General features: G+C 42.0%; 1 protein-coding gene across 1 annotated transcript in view; it reads right to left on the bottom strand.

The window, feature by feature from the left end:
• COL24A1 (collagen type XXIV alpha 1 chain) overlaps nucleotides 1-20,339 on the bottom strand; it is a 417,206-nt gene that overhangs the window by 291,054 nt on the left and 105,813 nt on the right. The window contains exon 4 of the mRNA XM_082265511.1: nucleotides 15,693-15,746. Within this exon, the coding sequence (XP_082121637.1) occupies nucleotides 15,693-15,746 (54 nt within the window). The remainder of the gene's footprint in view (nucleotides 1-15,692; nucleotides 15,747-20,339) is intronic.

The following is a 20,339-nucleotide window of genomic DNA, read 5'->3' as shown; positions in this document are numbered from 1 at the left end:
GTGAATGGGGAGCAGGTGTGTTAAATTTAGAGTTAGCACTCTCTCACTCTCTTATACTGGTCACTGGAAGATCAACATGGCACCTGATGGCAAAGAACTCTCTGAGGATCTGAAAAAAAGAATTGTTGCTCTACATAAAGATGGCCTAGGCTATAAGAACATTGCCAAGACCCTGAAACTAATCTGGAGCAAGGCCATACAGCAGTTTACCAGGACAGGTTCCACTCAGAACAGGCCTCGCTATGGTCAACCAAAGCAGTTGAGTACACGTGCTCAGCGCCATATCCAAAGATTGTCTTTGGGAAATAGACATATGAGTGCCGCCGGCAACAAAAGTGAGTACACCCCTAAGTGACAATGTCCAAATTGGGCCAAATTAGCCATTTCCCCTCCTCAGTGTCATGTGACTCATTAGTGTTACAAGGTCTCAGGTGTGAATGAGGAGCAGGTGTATTAAATTTAGAGTCATCGCTCTCACTCTCTCATACTGGTCACTGAAAGTTCAACATGGCACCACATGGCAAATAACTCTCCGAGGATCTGAAAAAAGAATTGTTGCTCTACATAAAGATAACCTAGGCTATAAGAAGATTGCCAAGACCCTGAAACTGAGCTGCAGCATGGTGGCCAAGATCATACAGCAGTTTAAAAGGACAGGTTCCACTCAGAACAGGCATTGCTATAGTCGACCAAAGAAGCTTAGTACATATCCAGAGATTGTCTTTGGGAAATGTATGTGTGCTGCCAGAATTGCTGCAGAGGTTAAAAGGGTGGGGAGTCATGCTGTCAGTTTTCAGACCATACGTCGCACACTTCATTAAATTGGTCTGCATGGCTGTTGATTCAGAAGGAAGCCTCTTCTAAAGATGATGTACAAGAAAGCCCGCAAACAGTTTGCTGAAGACAAGTAGACTAAGGACATGGATTACTGGAACCATGTTCTGTGGTCTGATGAGACCAAGATAAACATATTTGGTTCAGATGGTGTTAAGCGTGTTTGGCGGCAACCAGGTGGGGAGTACAAAGACAAGTGTGTCCAGTCAAACATGGTGGTCGGAGTGTCATGGTCTGGGGCTGCATGAGCGCTGCCAGCACTGGTGAGCTACAGTTCATTGAGGGAACTATGAATGCCAACATGTACTGTGAGAAAATGAAGCAGAGTATGATCCCCTCCCTTCGGAGACGTGATCCCCTCCCGTCGGAGAAATGATAACGACCCCAAACACACCTCCAAGATGACCACTGCCTTGCTAAAGAAGCTGAGGGTAAAGGTGATGGATTGGCCAAGCATGTCTCAAGACCTAAACCCTATTGAGAATCTGTGGGGCAACCTCAAACGAAAGGTGGAGGAGCGCAAGGTCTCTAACATCCACCAACTCCGTGATGTTGTCATGGAGGAGTGGAAGAGGACCCCAGTGGCAACCTGTGAAGCTCTGGTGAACTCCATGCCCAAGAATGTTAAGGCAGTGCTGGAAAATAATGATGGCCATACAAAATATTGACACTTTGGGCCCAATTCTGACATTTCACTTAGTGGGTGTACTCACTTTTGTTACCAGCGGTTTAGACATTAATGGCTTTGTGTTGAGCTATTTTGAGGGGACATCAAATTTACAGTTATACAAGCTGTACACTCACTACTTTACATTGTAGCAAAGTGTAATTTCTTCAGTGTTGTCACATGAAAAGATATAATAAAATATTTACAAAAATGTGAGGGGTGTACTCACTTTTGTGAGATACTGTAAAAATTAAATTTGACAGGGATTGCATAGAACAAAAGTCAGTATTGCTAACCGCTTAGTCAGCTTGCTTTCCCTTTCTATAAGGGCCTGGATTGATGGGTCTTTTGGCTCTGTTGATAGGTTTGCATTAATGTCAGTTTGCGATGCTTCTGAGATCAGTATTCATTAGCAGGTGCATCTGACATGCTGTTGACTGTCTTCTAACCTGCATTTGACCTGCAGGTCTCTTTCTTACCTATGTTTGACCTACTTCAAAATGGTTTTGTTTTCCCATAGACCAGAGTTTCTCAACCAGGGATCTGTGGAACCAGATGGTTCCCCCAAAACTTGCTAGGGAGTTCTTTTAGCAAAGAGCAATTTCTGCCTACCAGATAGGTTCCCATTGACATCTATGAACTTTTTTAGCTATCCGTAAAAGGATTCTTCCCACTGAAATATAAAGACCATTTTTCCAGCTGACCACCAAACTAATGTGCCTTGAGTTAAAGATTTAGCAATTATTAGCAGGGGTGCTCTAAAACCAGAAAGTTATTTCAATGGTTGCCCCATGTTAAAAGAGTTACAAAAAGCTCATATGGAGGTAAATGGGGAGAGAAGCAGTTCTCACATGAACAAAAGCCCTAAATATTATGCCTTTTCTCCAAACCTACATCAGCTATGTTTTAAATTTGTTTTTTGTTTTTGTTTTTTACAAGAAATCAATTTCTATAGGCCTAAGGGTAGTCTTAGATGTTGGCCAATATATAGATGCAACACCAAAGCTTCCAGAATAATAGAGTTAACAAAAGATGATTAGCTGGCTTTTAAGTTCTCAAAGCACTCACTATTGTATGCATACATCTAGACTGGATCACACAATTCAGACAGCATTGTCTCTCCATCGCTCTCCCACTCAAATTCCTTATATTTTCTACAACAGATTTTAGGGAACACCTGGCTTATTTAAAAGACATATATTTTAGGGCTGCAAGCTGCTGGCAATAGATCAAACAGGATAATAAGCAACATAAAAGTCAATTAGTATTTATTTATTTAATGAAAAGAAACATGCATTCTTTAAGTTGGAACCTGAATCAAAATGCAAGGTTAGTTTAAAAAGTGTATCTTAAGCAAAATCAAAAATGTAATATACTGCAACTCATCAATCCTTGGATGAGACGGCTACATTAGTTTTCTGTTTTCAGGCTTTCATCTCTTTATTTTCCTCTGGGAATAACACACTTCATGTCCCTGGGTGGCTACATTCACTCTTCCACAGTATCTATGGAAGGAGCCATGGTTATCACCCAGGCTACATGTCAAAATGTCTGCCTTTATTTATCTCCATTAAAGCTGTTGTATACTGCCAAAAAAAAAAACCCTGCAAGACAAAGGCATAAATAATGAGCTAGTATGCTCATTATGAAATACTTACCTTAGAACGAAGCCCCGACACGGACGCCCGGACACCACTGTGGGAGCTGTCATGCTCCCTCAGCATCTCTTCCGGGTTCGGTGGCTCCGGCGCTGTGAGTGGCCGGAGCTGAGATGAGTCACTTTCCGGCAAGTAGCCGGCAAGGAACTCTGAAGGTCAGCCGGACCTTCAGAGCGCATGCGCCGCTAGTGTCAGCGGGTGCATCCAGGGCAAATATCTCCTAAACCGTGCAGGTTTAGGAGATATTAATTGTACCTACAGGTAAACCTTACCTGTAGGTAAAAGTAAAAACATTGAGTATACTACCGCTTTAAATAGAGGTTGGTGGAATTAGTAATTTACAAAAGAAAGATGAGGTTGTTTTTGCTGCCTGTGAAGCACACAGGAACTGACAAGGATGCTGTATTTCTGGCAAGATCTGTACTTGCTGAAAATGTTCTTAGGCTGAAAAAAGAAATTTAATGTAGTCATCACATCTAAGGACTAGAAAGCTGCAATATTTTTCATTTTTGTTCTTAGGTTTAGTGAGCGTTTAACTTTTAGACCATTACACTCATTAGGGGCCTTGTGTAAAGAACCTGGGAAAGCTGAGCTGGAATAAGTATAGATTTTGAAAATATACATGTAACAGGAACTGTTAACATGACATGATGCTTCCACATATAGGAATTATACATATCTCTATGTATATGTACAGTGGATATAAAAAGTCTACACACCCCTGGTAGAATGTCAGGTTTAAAAAATGAGACAAAGATAAATCATTTCAGAACTTTTTCCACCTTTAATGTGACCTATATACTGTACAAATCAATTAAAAAAACTGAAATCTTTTAGAGGGGGGAAGTAAAAATATAAAACTATAATGTGGTTGCCTAAGTGTGCACACCCTCTTATAACTGGGGATGTAGCTGTGTTCAGAATTAAGCAATTGCATTCAAACTCATGGTGAATAGGAGTCAGTACACACCTGCCATCATTTAAAGTGCTTTTGATTATCCCCAAATAAAGTTCAGCTGTTCTAGTAGGCCTTTTGTGACATTTTCTTAGTCGCATCCTACATCAAAAGCCATGGTCCACAGAGAGCTTCCAAAGCATCAGAGGGATCTCATTGTTAAAAGGTATCAATCAGGAGAAGGGCACAAAAGAATTTTCAAGGCATTAGATATACCATGCAACACAGTGAAGACAGTCATCATCAAGTTGAGAAAATATGGTACAATAGTGACATTACCGAGAACTGGACGTCCCTCCAAAATTGATGAAAAGACAAGAGGAAAACTGGTCAGAGAGGCTCTCAAGAGGCCTACAGCAACATTAAAGGAGCTGCAGGGATGTCTGGCAAGTACTTGTTGTGTGGTACATGTGACAACAATCTCCCCTATTCTTCACATGTCTGGGCGACATGTGAGTGGCAAGACGGAAGCCTTTTCTTACGAAGAAAAACGTCCATGCCCAGCTAAATTTTGCAAAAACACATCTGAAGTCTCCCAAAAGCATGTGGGAAAATGTTTTATGGTCTGATGAAACCAAGGTTGAACTTTTTGGTCATAATTCCAAAAGATATGTTTGGCCCAAAAACAACACTGCAAAAGAATGCCATACCCACAGTGAAGCATGGTGGTGGCAGCATCATGCTTTGGGGCTGTATTTATTTATTTAGTCAAGGTAGAGGGAATTATGAACAGTTCCAAATACCAGTCAATGTTGGCACAAAACTTTCAGGAACTTCATCTTTCAGTACGACAACGATCCAAATCATACAACCAAATCAACAAAAGAATGGCTTCACCAGAAGAAGATTAAAGTTTTGGAATGGCCAGCCAGAGCCTAGACCTGAATTCGATTGAAAATCTGTAGGGTGATCTGAAGAGGGCTTTCATTTGGAGTGTTTTTGTAAAGAAGAGTGTGCAAATATTGCCAAGTCAAGATATGTCATGCTGTTAAACTCATACCCAAAACGACTGAGTGCTGTAATAAAATCAAAAGGTGCTTCAAACAAGTATTAGTTTAAGGGGGTGCACAATTATGCAACCATAATATTTTAGTTTTTTATTTTTACTTCCCTCTACCTAAAAGATTTCAGTTTGTTGTTCAACAGAATATTACAGTTTATAGGTCACAATAAAGGTGGAAAAAGTTCTGAAATAATTTATCTTTGTCTCAATTTTTTACATCACAGAAACCTGACATTTTAACCACTTGCCGACTGAGTACGGTAATAGTACTGCGGCAAAGTGGTTCGTTATCGTCTGACGACGTAGTATTAACGTCGTCAGACACTCCCCCTTCTGGGCGGCGCTTGCGCGCCGCCGGAGGCTCGCTCCCGCTGTTTTCATTCACAGCGGGAGTCGGGCCAGGGGAGGAGCAGCGGCGATCGCCGCTGCTCTGCCCCGATCGCCGGGGATCTAGTGTGGAGATCCGCCCGCCTGTGTAAACACAAGCGGGCGGATCTCCATAGTGACAGGGAGTGACAGATCGGACTGTTCAGCATAGCTGGACATCCGATCTGTCCATGACTCACTCAGTCACCTCCCCCCCTACACGTCAGTAAGCACCAGGCATACATTAACCCCTCCCTCTCCAATAAAATTAACCCCTTCCCTGCCAGTGTCATTTTTACAGTAACAGTGCATATGTATAGCACTGATTACTGCAGTAATGTCACTGGTAACCCCAAAAGTGTCAAAAATGTCAGTCAAGGGTCCGATCTGTCCGCCGCAATGTCGCAGTCCCACAAAAAAAATCGCAGATCGCCGCCATTACGCGTTAAAAAAAAAAACACCAAAAATGACAGAAATCTTTCCCTTTGTTAGTAAACGCAATAACTTTTGCGCAAACCAATCAAAATACGCTTATTGTGATTTTTTTTACCAAACATAGGTAGCAGAAAACAAATTGGCCAAAAATTTTTTAAAAAATTGGTTTTTACATCTTTTTTGGGGGGAATTTCATATAAAAAAATGTTAAAAATATTGTTATTTTTTCAAAATAAACGCTCTTTTTTTGTTTATAGCGCAAAAAGTAAAAATCGCACAGGTGATCAAATACCACCAAAAGAAAGCTCTGTTTGTGGGAAAAAAAGGACGTAAATTTCGTTTGGGTACGGCGTCGCACGACCGCGCAATTGTCAGTTGAAGTCGCACAGCGCCGAATCGCAAAAAGTGGCCTGGACGGAAGACAGCAAAATCCTCCGGTGGTAAAGTGGTTAACAGGGGTGTGTAGACTTTTTATAACCACTGTATATATTTGCTTGAGTATTTACAGGCTTTGGGTCTGTGTAGATGACATTCCTTTGACATCAGTTTGAAACACTTCTGAGAATAATCTGATCCGCAGTTCTCCTCCTTCTGACCTGCATTTCACCTGCATTCCTAAAGATTTGTACTGGAATGCAAATCTGCTTGAAGCAAACAAAAGATCATCAACACAGGTCCTTAAAGTGGTTCTAAAGTCAGAAGGTTTTCTATCTTAATGCATTCTATGCATTAAGATAAAAAAAAAAAACGTCTGTGCACCAGCCCCCTCAGCCCCCCTAATACTTACCTGAACCCCATCTCGAACTAGCAATGTTGCACGAGAGTTTCAGCTATCCGAGACTCTCCCTCTTCGTTGGCTGAGACAGCAGCAGGGCGCCATTGGCTCTCACTGCTGTCAATCAAAGTCAGTGAGCCAATGAGGAGAGAGAGGGGCGTGGCAGAGCCACAGCTCCATATCTGAATAGATACACAGAGCAGCAGCTCGGATCTGGTGCCCCCATAGCAAGCCCGTACCTGTGGGGGCACTGGGCAGGAGGGAGGGGCCAGGAGTGCCAGTGAGGGACCCGAGAAGAGGAGGATTGGGGCTGCTCTGTGCAAAATCCCTGCACAAAGCAGGTAAGTATGACATTTGTCAACAACAATTATGGATAAAGCGCTGTACCAGAGCAGAATTATAACACCATTCTACAGAAGGTTGAATTAAGTTTATTGAACATACCACGTTGTGTACGAGAAAACTGTGGTCACAAGACGCTTTGCCAACAATGGAATGTACCTGGGGGAGATGTCTGCATGAGTGCCAGGACACTTCAAAAGACCCCTGGGGAGACCGCTCAGCTGTGTGAAAAGGAAAGTGCTGAAACCGCATGCATGTGAAAGGAGATCACATCTTCCGGTGATGGGTCCGGTGCCGGAGTGGGGTCTTGGCGGTGCCAGAGGTGCTCTGGTACAGCGCTTTATCCCCAGGTGATGTTGCCTTTTACTGATCTCACTGGATTTTGAGTTTGGGACAGCAGCGACTATACACTTCCTCTAAGTGGGACAGCAACCTAGCGCCTATACTTTCTTGTTTTTAACTATGAGATTTGCGTTATTTTTAAATGGAAAAAAAAAAAGATAATTTAGTATCACTTTAAGCATATAAGCAAAGATGCAAAAACATTGTTCATCTGTTAAAAAAAAATATCTGAAAATGTCCAGCTCTACAGATCAGTATTTCTAGCGACATTTGAGTACTCTACATTGTATTTTTCTTAAAGTGTTACTAAACCCACAACCATAAAATCTGTCTATAGATGCTTGTTATACTCACTGTGTAACTTACGTGATTAATCCTCTGCCCAGTAACTAAAAAGGAACACAGTGGGTAGAATGTCACATCTTGATTAATATATGATCTGCCTCCAATAAAAGCATGAGGACACAGGCTATAGTGGATTTCAAGAGGCATGGAAATCTCCTTCCTACATGAACACTCTGGACTAGGGCAGACCCTGCAGAGTATCACATTACCGTGGTATACAGATTAGCTAACAAGGTATATAGCTGCAGTATTTTAATGTAAAAGGATTATTTATAAGGTGTGGGCAGTGCGGGGGGCTGATAAACATTTTTTATATTATTGGGTTTAGTAACACTTTAAGTCCAATATCTTCAATAACTTTAGAAGAGACTAATTGGTGTTGATTTACGAGAGTACAGGCCATTCACTATACAAAGTGAAATTGTTAGTTAAAGGATAAGTTCACTTTTAGTAATAAGTAATTTGTTACTAAAGCAGCAACCCCCCGATCCCTCTATGTGACAGTGGGCAGGGGAGTCCCATCTCCCACCGCAGCCGATGGCTTGTAGTTCTCGATGAACTGTGACGGCACTGATGAGTGCCTGTGGAGTATGTGGATTCTTCCTGCTTTTCAATAACTGCCCGCCTCAATGGAAGGTACAGGCAGACAGCTGTACTGAGAGTCTACAGGAGATTGACATTGCACCCAATGCTCTACAGGCTCCTAAGAAAAAAAAATACATGCACATTTTTTTACCTGCAAAAAGACGGCCATTTATTAATTGTTGTTTTTACAAAAGTGAACTTAGCCTTTAACATGGTAAACCAGTCTTGGCTGATGGAAATTTAAAGCTGAGCTCCAGGCAGATATAAAAGACACAAATAAAGGAAGATCTGTTTTTAGATTGTAGGCTCTCAGGAGCAGGGTCCTCTGAACCCTAATATTGAGTTATACTGTAAAAGTACTGTTGCACTTTATTTTGTAAAGTGCTGCACAAACTGCGCAATATAAATGCTGTACAATATTAGTATACGTTGTAGTATTAAAAGAGAAGTACAGCCAAAACTTGTTTGGCTGTACTTCTCCTGTGGATCACAGGAGTGCAGTTCATTCTGCACTGCTGTGACTTGCTTTCAGCTGACAGCCGGCTAAAGCATGCTGCCGGCTGATATCACAGCCGGTCCAGGCTGGGAAAAGATCATAACTATATGATTGGGATCCACCCATATGCCTGGACCAACAAGCTGTAACTTGTACACTGTACCCTTTATCATGGAGCACTGAGAACTGGGCGATCAGTGGAGTTTGATCGCTCAGATCTCAGTCTTAGGGGGACAGATGCAGCATGATTTTTTCTTTTTTAAAAGTAGTGTAAGTACCTGACTGTGCCAATTCATCAGGTTCTCACCTCTGCCAGGGCTGTGTAGTGTTGCAGAGCTGTGTAAACCTCAAAACTGGATATGCAAAAATAAAAAATTCTTTGACAGGTAAAAAAAAGCTCCCTTAAGCTGGATACACACTATACAACTTTTGTGGTTTGATTTCTTTTAGATTTACCTTCAACTATGTAGTGGAAGGGCCTGCCTGGTTGCATACACATTGAAAGTGTTTAGGTCTCACCTCATATTATAAGGTTTTGGTAAATCTAAAGGAAAAAATCTATAGAAATTTGTAGTGTGTATCCAGCTTTATACATGTCTCTCATCTGTGTATCTGCCTGGAATTTTGCTAGAACTAGCACTGGACTGGTTGATCAAGGTAAACATATCTTTACCTCATTTACTAACAAGTAAATGAGCCCTATTCGATCACCTGGAGTTCTGTGAAGAGAGACGAAAACATGCACTGTTCAAGGGGCCTTGAGGACCAAAACACAACGAGAGGACTGTAACCCCCAACCACTGAAAATATAAGAGATCTAATTACAGTAGAGATGTACATTTCTTTACACTTCAAATAGAAACACGCCAGGCTTCTGCACAGAGATTAACATAAACTATAATTCACTATACAACGTCACAATTACCAAACAGTGCTAAATACAGGGTAGAGGAAAAATGTTCTAAATTTAGGAATCCAATAGGCACTTTGGGGAATAAAGTCATGGGGATGTCTCTAAAAAGACACCCAAAATAGGAGAAGGAGAAAATAAAGCAGTTCTACGGTTGATGGTAAAAAGACGATTAGAAAGAATTAAACTACGCAAAATTATCATCTTGAGCTGAGGATGTCTAACTCAGCCTTTTTCAACCAGGGTGCCCGGGCACCCTGGGGTGACTTGAGGGTTCTTCAGGGGTGACTTGACAAAATGTCAAAAAAGTTATTCAAAAATCAAGCCAGCAGGTGGACCAATCCTAACTTTTAGTTACACAAAGCCATAGGTTTTCATTGTGCACCATTACCAATTTCTAGACACTGGCACCCTAACAACCAATAACGTCATCAGTTGATAAGGAGGATGTCTGATGTCTCCATGGCATCCTTGTTTGACCCTCCTTTGCCCCTTTTCCTCAGCACTGGGTCGCATTAGCTGATTGATGGACAGAAATCGAGGGAGAGAGAGAAACATTGGAATACTAGTCACTACCAGTGTGCAAATGTGTATTTGTTTTGGAAGAATAAATCACCTCTAAAGTTGGGTGCCCTACGCGTGCATGCTGCTGCATTGTGTAAAACTATTAGAATTATTTTTTTTGCATTTTAGAATGGGGTGCCTCGAAACTGTTCATAATTTTTCAGCGTTCCTTTAGATTGGCTATAATTTTAAAGGTTGACTTGACAAAAAAAGGTTAAGAAACGCTGGTCTAACTTAGGGGGATATTTCTGATTTTGATTGCTGGTCTGTTGAACAACATTGTGGCTTCTTAGAGCTCTAGGGGTGCTCCAATGGAAAGACATCCTAAATAGAATTTGCAGTTCTGACCATCTGCCACAGATATTTCTTAAAGTACTCTTCAGTGTAAATTAAATGTACAATTCTCACTCTGTATAATGCCTGAGGAAGGATAGAAGGTCCTAAATCCTTGCAAATAAAAAGGTATCAATAAACTACAAACTTCCTGCATTGATCAATAGCTAACAATGGTACAGGACTACACTGCATTTATGAAAAGCATAATGACAAGCTCTGCTTACAGACGAATTCCTGGTATGGATTTTTTATATATAGTTATATTGGTCCAGCTTGGAACAATGTAACTATATATATATATATATATATATATATATATCATTTCTGGCCGACGCCCCCAGAAGCTGAGAATCACTGAACCAGACACTGCCGCTCCAGCGAGCTCGACTCGCGGCTGCATTCTAAACACAGGAGGTTGGCAGCTTGGAACAGGCACCATGGTGATTGCATTGCATTTCGAAGGTTCTCTGACTGGATGAGGTGCAGGGGAGGGGCAATGACATCACACTCTCCATCTCTTCCAATCAGAGAACAATTTGCATTCATTCAGAAAATGCAAATCCTTCTCTTCATGGCTTCTGTGATGAGTGGCCACTTGTATTCAGAATGCAGCAGGGCAGCCACTCGACATGGGACCCAGAAGCAAGTGGAGATTACTAGCGTAGTGATCTCTACATTGAGTTGCAGTCTCCAGGAGCATCTGCCAGGTATGGTATATACATTAGTCCAAGCTGGACGAAATATTTATGTATAAAATATTCATACCAGAAATTTATTTTAAAGCTCATCAACAGGATATAAGCAATCCCTTCTCCTTGGTAAAGGTAAAATTCCCAGCAGTGGGATTCTCCATCATAGCCTCCAAAGGCAGGAGGACCCAAGGGGCAGTGACGGTACCGTTTACCGAGAAAATAACAAACGGGACAATATACTGTATATATATATAATAATATGACAATATTACATGACAAAGGATTTTCACAGTACTATGGGTTTTATAAAGAGAGAGTATGGCATAGGCAGTTCCCTTTTAGGCACTCTGTCTTGGATTGATACCTTATACAAAGCCATACAAAGAGAGGGGGATGAGTCACAGATTACACTTATTAACGTGGTCTATGTAAGTCCCAACTTGAGCTTTTGAGCTCTATAAACAAGCAGGAAGTAAGGAGAAACTGGAAAATGTAAAACGGAGCCAAGAGCCACCTGCTGACTGCAAATAAGACTGAAAATAAGGTATCACACTAACTTTAAAAGGAGGAAAAAAGTTGCACAGCCTTAATGTCCCTTCCTCTGCAGCACATATGTTTCTTACATCCTTTCCAAACATTCCTTACTTCCCTACTGTTCTTTAATTTACCAGGAGCAAACAAATGACCTAATATGTAACTCACTCCCTTTCCTCTCAAGTAACGATCTCGGTGATTGGTGATTGACCCAGAACTGTCATGGGGCAGTGCGAAAACAGGCTACGTATCTCTTTGTTAGCTTCAGCTAGAGAGTCTTGGAGCTTACACAGGGCTCCTTACTTGTGGGCACCAAAGGAAAGGGAGTTTGTGCTTCTGGGGAGGGGGCAGAACTCCAGTCAAAAATAACAAGATAAAACTAATAACAAAACAAACCTTTTCACCTTCAACCCAGAGATTTCCGCTGCAGTACTATTGTTGTACCACTTCCTCTAAACCTAGGTCATCCTGGGCCCACCCCAGCCTATAACTGAAGAGTGAAAGAGAAGCAGCACAGTTATGAGCTCATTTCTCTGCCACTCAGTTTTCTCCTCCTATCAGCATGCTTATTGTCCACACGTGAACTTATTGGCATCTTCCTCCCACACAGTCCTGCTTTAAAGGGACTGCAGGTCAAATTAAAGGAGTTGTGAAGTCAGAAGGTTCTATGCACTAAGATAAAAAGCTTTCTGTGTGCAGCAGCCCCCCTCGGCCCCTCTAATACTTACCTGAGGTCCTTCTCTGTCCAGCGATGTCCACAAGTCCCTCGGCCGTCCGAGACTATCCATCCTAATTGGCTGAGACACAGCCGCGGCACCATTGGCTCCCGCGGCTGTTAATCAAAGCTAGTTAGCCAATCAGGAGAGAGAGGGGGAAGGGCTGAACAGCAGCTCTGTGCCTGAATGGATACACAGAGCTGCAGCTTGGCTCGGGTGCCCCCATTGCAAGCTGCTTGCTGTGGGGGAACTCGATAAGAGCAGAAAAAAGGGACCCGAGAAGAGGAGGACCTGGACTGCTCTGTGCAAAACCAACTGCACAGAGGCGGTAAGTATAACATGTTTGTTATTTTTTATTTTTTTAAAGTAGAATTTACAATCACTTTAAGGCCCTTACACTTATCTTTAAAATGTTTTATTTTTATTAATGTATTAATTGTTACTATTCATTTTTGTCTTTTATATCTGCCCAGAGAGAGGTCAACATTGATGCAGATTAGCACCAATTAATGCAGCTCTGTAATCATTAATACGTCCTGGTCTCTCCCATATTTATACAGTCCTATGCAACACTAGGGTGAAGATTGGGTCCTATAGGGCTACAAATGGATTCCAGTATCAATGCATATATGAGTTGTGCTATTACATGATTTTGTAGAGCACCACACCCCCTCTATACATTAAATAAGTACAAATACCAGAGAATAGCTTCATAGAGTTTTAGATGAACTTTAATCTTTTCAATAGACTTCAAGTAAAACTAAAAAAAATTTATATATATATATATATATATATATATATACACACATATACACACACACACACACACACACACACACACACACACACACACAATGGATATAAAAAGTCTACACACCCCTGTTAAAATGCCAGGTTTCTGTGATGTAAAAAAATTTGATAAAAATGTAGCTGTGTTCAGAATTAGGCAATCACATTCAGAGCCGATTCACACTGGGGCGACTTGTCAGGCGACCTGGCCGCCTGACAAGTCGCCGCGGGTCGCCTGCCATAGGATTAGCACAGGACCCGTTCTAATAGGAGCGACACAAGTCGCTCAGACTTAGAAAAAGGGTCCTGTACTACTTTGGGGCGACCTGCATTGACTTCAATGATATGAAGTCCGTGCATGCCGCTCCGAGGTCGCGCTGCGAGCTGCGCACCGCGACTTCACAGGTCGCCCCGGCAAGTCGGGTCGCGCCTATGTGAACCGGCTCTTAAACTCATAGTAAATAGAAGTCAGTACACACCTGCCATCATTTAAAGTGCTTCTGATTAACCCAAAATAAAGTTCAGCTGTTCTAGTAGGTCTTTCCTGACATTTTTCTAGTCTCATCCTACAGCAAAAGCCACGGTCCACAGAGAGCTTCCAAAGCATCAGAGGGATCTCAGAGGGATTGTTAAAAAGTATCAGTCAGGAGAAGGGCACAAAACAATTTTCAAGGCATTAGATATACCATGGAACACAGTAACTCATCATTAAGTGGAGGAAATATGGCACAACAGTGACATTACCAAGAACTGGACGTCCCTCCAAAATGAATGCAAAGACAAGAAAAAAACTGGTCAGGGAGGCTGCCAAGAGGCCTACAGCAACATTAAAGCTTCAGGAATATCTGGCAAGTACTGGCTGTGTGGTACATGTGACAACAATCTCCCGTATTCTTCATATGTCTGGGCTATGGGGTAGAGTGGCAAGATGGAAGCCTTTTCTTATGAAGAAAAACATGAAGTCTCCCAAAAGCATGCGGGAAAATGTGTTATGGTCTGATGAAACCAAGGTTGAACTTTTTGGTCATAATTTCAAAAGATATGTTTGGCGCAAAAACACTGCACATCACCAAAAGAACATCATACCCACAGTGAAGCATGGTGGTGTCAGCATCATACTTGGGGGCTGTTTTTCTCCAGCTGCAACAGGGACCTTAGTCAAGGTAGAGGGAATTATGAACAGTTCCAAATACCAGTCAGTGTTGGCACCAAACTTTCTGGCTTCTGCTAAAAAGCTGAAAATAAAGAGGGACTTCATCTTTCAGCATGAAAACAACCCAAAGCATACATCCAAATCTACAAAGGAATGGCTTCACCAGAAGAAGATTAAAGTTTTGGAATGGCCCAGCCAGAGCCCAAACCTGAATCCGATTTGAAAACATGTGTTGTGATCTAAAGAAGGCTGTGCACAGGAGATGCCCTAAAAATCTGACAGATTTGGACTGTTTTTGCAAAGAAGAGTGGGCAAATATTGCCAAGTTAAGATGTGCATTGCTGATAGACTCTCGCCCCAAAAAGAGTGCTGTATTAAAATCAAAAGGTGGTTAAACAAAGTATTAGTTTAAGGGTGTGCACACTTATGCAAGCATAATATTTTAGTTTTTTATTTTTACTTCCTTCCACCTAAAAGATTTCAATTTCTTGTTCAGCTGAGTTGTACAGTTTATAGGTCACATTAAAGATGGAAAAATTATCGAAATTATTTATCTTTGTCTAATTTTTTTACATTACAGAAACTTTACATTTTAACAGGGCTGTGTAGACTTCTTATATCCACTGTATGTATATATATATATATATATATATATATATATATATATATATATATATACTCTATACACATATATTTTACATGGGGTCTTGTGGCTTTATTAAAGTATATTAAAAGCCCCATTAAGCCACCATTCTTAGGCATTTGTAGTCCATTTGACGAACCAATGGGACCGCAACAAATGATTTTCACTTCACCAGCTCCATTTTTGCTACTCAGTTGGATATGTTCCTTTATATTTTTACATATTTATCCATTAATATTGCTAAAAGCACTTTTGCATTAAAAAGATGTGTAATTTATGTTCTGCAGTCCTTTAGGTTAAATAAAAACCTCTAATCTCAATCCGCTGACAGGTAAACTTTAATTTATGTTGTAAAAAAAAAAAAAACTTTACATGCCAAAATCACACAGTCACCACTTAGACTTTCCGTCAAGTCATACATTCCAGTGTTTAAAAACTCATCTCTACAAAGATCTGTAAGTGTGTTCTGTTCAACAAGGATAAATGAAATGAAATCTATTAGCAGGTAGTAAGAAGAAAACAGATGTGAAACGTGATATGCCAATTACTCACCCTTGGACCTCTTTTCCCTGGGGGACCTGGTAAACCGGGAGGACCTGGAGGACCCTTGAGAAACAGAGAAAAACAGGCATGTTAGTGAGAGTCTAGGAATGAGTAAGCTCCAGTGTCTCGAAGTCTAAATCCCAAACTATCAATTATCAACACCTTCTAAGCTTGCAGGAAGATCACAGAGAGCAGACTCAAAGATCCTACTTTCAGCTGAAAAAAAGTCCAGGCATTCAATGCTACACAGAACACACTGATCCCTATTGAGGACTGTGGAATGCCAGTTTATTTTCTGCAAGGAAATGGTGGGCTTTCAATATTCACAAATTATCTAGATCAATAAATAAATGTAACTTGTACAGACCATTAACCGGATCACATTTCAGCTCCTGAACTGTCCCACTGTGTACACCAGAAGGCCTATTTATAAAGATTTATGGTTACTATGCTGGCTTTGCCATTTTGTTTTTTTTTTCATTAGGCGATTCCCTTTTCTTCAGTAATGGAATTACATGTTTCCTTTCATTAGTACAGCAATGTCCAATGTCCCAAGTTCCAGAATTCTAACAATACAGCCTGACAGGGCTGTACACATGCCATGGGTGCGATGCATTGCTAAGCAGATTTTTTATTCAAGCTGCAGTATTTGACAGGCAGTCCCACCTGTCAAATTCGCCCATTAACCACTTAAGCCCTGGAAGATTTTACCCCCTTCCTGACCAGGGGGTATTTTGCGATTCGGCACTGCGTGACTTTAACGGACAATTGCGCGGCCGTGCGAGGCTGTACCTAAACAAATTTGACGTCCTTTTTTTCCCACAAACAGAGCTTTCTTTTGGCGGTATTTGATCACCCGTGCGATTTTTTGATCATGCGCTATAAACAAAAAAAGAGCGTCAATTTTGCAAAAATAACAATATTTTTCAAATTTTTTTATATGAAATACCCCCCCAAAAAAATGAAAAAAATCAAAAATTTTTAACATTTTCGGCCAATTTGTTTTATGCTACATATGTTTGGTGGAAAAAAATCGCAAAAGGCGTATTTTGATTGGTTTGCGGAGAATTTATCGCGTTTACTAACAAAGGGAAAGATTTTTGTCATTTTTGTTGTTTTTTTTTTTAACACGTAATGGCGCCGATCTGCGATTTTTTTTGCGGGACCGCGACATTTGGGCAGACAGATCGGACCCTTGACTGACATTTTTGACACTTTTGGGGTTACCAGTGACATTTCTACAGTAATCAGTGCTATACATATGCACTGTTACTGTAAAATTACACTGACAGTGAAGGGGTTAACTTTTTTTGAGAGGGAGGGGCTGTGTGTGTCCCTAGGGGCGTGATTCTAACTGTGATTGGCTGTGGCTTGGGCTGTAGGAACAATGATCAACGGTCCTACATAGTAGAACCGTGTGATCATTGTTTCTACACAGGGGAGAATGACAGGCGGCTTGTTTACACTAGCCGCCTGACTTTCTCCCTCTGCAGCGGCGATCGCAGAATGACCGGCGGACCCGCGCGGGGGGGTCCGTGACCACGCGGGAGTGCGCCTCCAGGGGCGCGCACTCGCTCCCTAGGCCCCTACAGGCTAGCGACGTAGATCTACGTCACTTTGCCTGTGAGGGGCTGACTGCCGACGTAAATCATCGTTAGGCAGTCGGCAAGTGGTTAAATTCAATGGGGCCACTTTGCAACCGCGAGCCAAAAGCAGCCCCACAATGTAATGTCGGCAATAAAAAAAAACAGGGCAGTAGCAACTTCTGAATGCCTGTCAGCCACTGCTATAATGCCCTCTGCCCTCAGTTTGTCCCATATAGGCACTGCGGACCAACTGCTTGACTCCTTGTGCTGCTTCTCCCTCTCCCAGTCTGAGCTCCTCTTTGCAGGGACTGCAAGAAGCTAAAACCAATCCAAATTCAGATACATACACAAGTTACATTTAAAAATATATTTAAACCTATTTTGGCTGTACTTCTCCTGGGGATCACTGTTTGAAAGCCAACTGTTGGCTGACTTCATAGAGCTGGTCTAGGCTCTGAAAAGATCGGGATCCATCCAGATGCCTGAACTGGCAGCTTTCTCAGCCTCTCAGCGAGTGGCTAAGAGCCTGACCCAGCTGCTCCTGCCCCCTCCACAGCCCTGCACTCCAGTGTGAGCTGGAGGGGCAGAGCAGAGAGCAGGAGACTGACAGTCACCGGCTCTCTGCAGCCTGAAGACTGAGAACTGAGCAATCAGTGGTGTCTGATCGCTCAGTTCTCGGTCTGAGTCCCGGTTCACACTTGTGCGATGCGGGAAGGCTCCAAATTCGCAGCCTGTTCCTGCATCGCAAACGCACATCTGGCAGTTCACACTGCCATATGCGATACACAGGGGGTGTCAATGAAATGTTAACGACACCACCAGTTTGATCGTATATTGCAGTGCGATCTGACAGTTCGCACAGGATTGGATCGCACAAGTGTGAACCACTGTGCGATCCGATCCTGATGCGGCTGGAAAAAAGGGTCCTGTGCGTCTTTTGTGCGGGTGCAGTGCGAATTCAGCCATACAAAGTGTATGGCTGAATTCGCATCCGCACATCCGATCGCATGTAATGAAGGAGCAGTGCGCTCCGAATTACATGCGATCGCCGCACTCCCACAAATGTGAACCGGCTCTTAGAGCCAACGGGGGAAAGATGCAGCAACAGATCAATTCTGCCTCTACCTAGTTGAGTATACATACTGTATTTACTGTTTTTATAACCAAACTTCTCTTTTTATGATATAATAATAAATGTGGAGCTGCTTCAATGTTTGTCTTTGAAATCTGCCTAGAATTCAGCTTTGACACATGCTGATATTAGGAAGAAAAATCCATGGGATTAGTACTGCAGTATTGCAGTGGGATACAAAATAATTTTAAGTCTTTCTAGATTGTAAGCTCTAACGAGCAGGGCCCTCTAATTCCTCCTGTATTGAATTGTATTGTAACAGTATTGTCTTCCCTCACATTGTAAAGCGCTGCGCAAACTGTTGGTGCTATATACTGTAAATCCTGTATAATAATAATACAAACCTCTCTCTCTTCTGCTGCATATATACCTGGGTTGTGTCCAGGTTTACCATTTATGCCATTTAAAAAATTGCACATTTGTTCTCAACTATCAAATGCTGGTGTTCTGCCGAAAACTCCAACTCGCCAAAATCTCCAACCACGTCACTTTAGGTGACTCTACAGCAGCAATAATTGGAGATTTCGATGGGTTTCTGTTTTCACAGACCACCGACAGCCTGTACACTCGGATACACGAACAGTTACCCCTTCTCACAGAACACCAGGTAAGGAGGAAAAAAGTTGTTGCTGCCTCGGAGGCGGCCATGTTGTTGGTTAGTAGCGGGCGTTACTAACAATGTCCAGTCATTATAGCCTGTACCATAGTGTACAGGCAGCCGGTGGTCTGCGAAAACCACAACTCATCTAAATCTCCAATTACTGCCGCTGTATAGTCACAGAGAGTGACGTGGTTGGAGATTTTGGCAAGTTGGAGTTTTCGGCCGAACACCGGTTTACTGCTTTTCTGCTTCAAAAGCTCTAATCCTGAATGTTCATTTACAGTTCAAGTTTTATCCACCACCATATTGAGGCACAAGTTCTACAGCTAAACAACAGCCAAACAACTAATCAATGTTCAAATACATATACCGTGTTTCCCCGAAAATAAGCCCTAGTTAAAATCTTTGTAAAATCATGTAATCTGCACTGTAAAAGTATTATATAATGTCCCGTGTGTGTCTTTATGTTTCATGATTGTAGAAAACACATTATTTACAGCGCTGCTGGGCGCTCATGTGACTTGCTGGAGTTCTCCTCCTCCTCCCAGCTGATTTCAATGGCCCCCCCCCACAGTGCTCGGAGCAGTGCTGACGTCAGCGGGGATCTCAGCATCTCCCTCGGCAGTGCTCAGAGCAGGAAAGAAGAGCTCCGACTCCTATGGGTCATGTGAGCGCCCAGCGGCGCTGTAAATAAGGTATTTTCTACAACATTATATAAAGACACACACTGAACATTATATAATCCATTTACAGAGCGGATTAAATGATTTTACAAGGACTTTAATTAGAGTTAATTTTGGAGATTAGAGATGCTGACTCCTGAGCTGACAGGGAGGGAGAGGGGGAGAAAAGACAGGGGACAAATAAGACATCTTCCCCTAAAAATAAGCCCTAATGCATTTTTTGTACCTAAAATTATTAGAAGACCCGGGCTTTTATTTAGGGAAGCACGGTATATCAACTATTTTACCTGCAGAATAATATGTAACTATACAGTCAGTTTTGTAATCCAGAAAACCCTGCCAGGTTCTTGACCTTCACTGCAGCCACAGCAGCACAGTTTGGTCAAGAACATGCCCCTAACCTAATAACTGGAGAAGCAGCACACTGATGAGGTCATCCTTAGATTTACTCTTTTCTCCTGTCAGCATGTTTCCTGTCATCGCATGTGCATGCAGCAGAGCCTGATTTTAGTGTTTTAGTGCCCCCCCTCCTAGTGCTTCCCCTTCCTTTCCTGGTTTGAGCTGTATTAAAGAATGGAGGCAGGAGGCAAAAATCAAGACAGATTCTGGTACTTACACTAGCTTCAATTAAGAATACGTAAACCCTAACTTTGA

Source organism: Pelophylax lessonae, assembly GCF_965119305.1.
Source record: "Pelophylax lessonae genome assembly, chromosome: 8".
Taxonomy (NCBI): domain Eukaryota; kingdom Metazoa; phylum Chordata; class Amphibia; order Anura; family Ranidae; genus Pelophylax; species Pelophylax lessonae.
The sequence above is the reverse complement of the archived record's forward strand: the minus strand, read 5'-3'. Positions and strand labels throughout refer to the sequence as shown.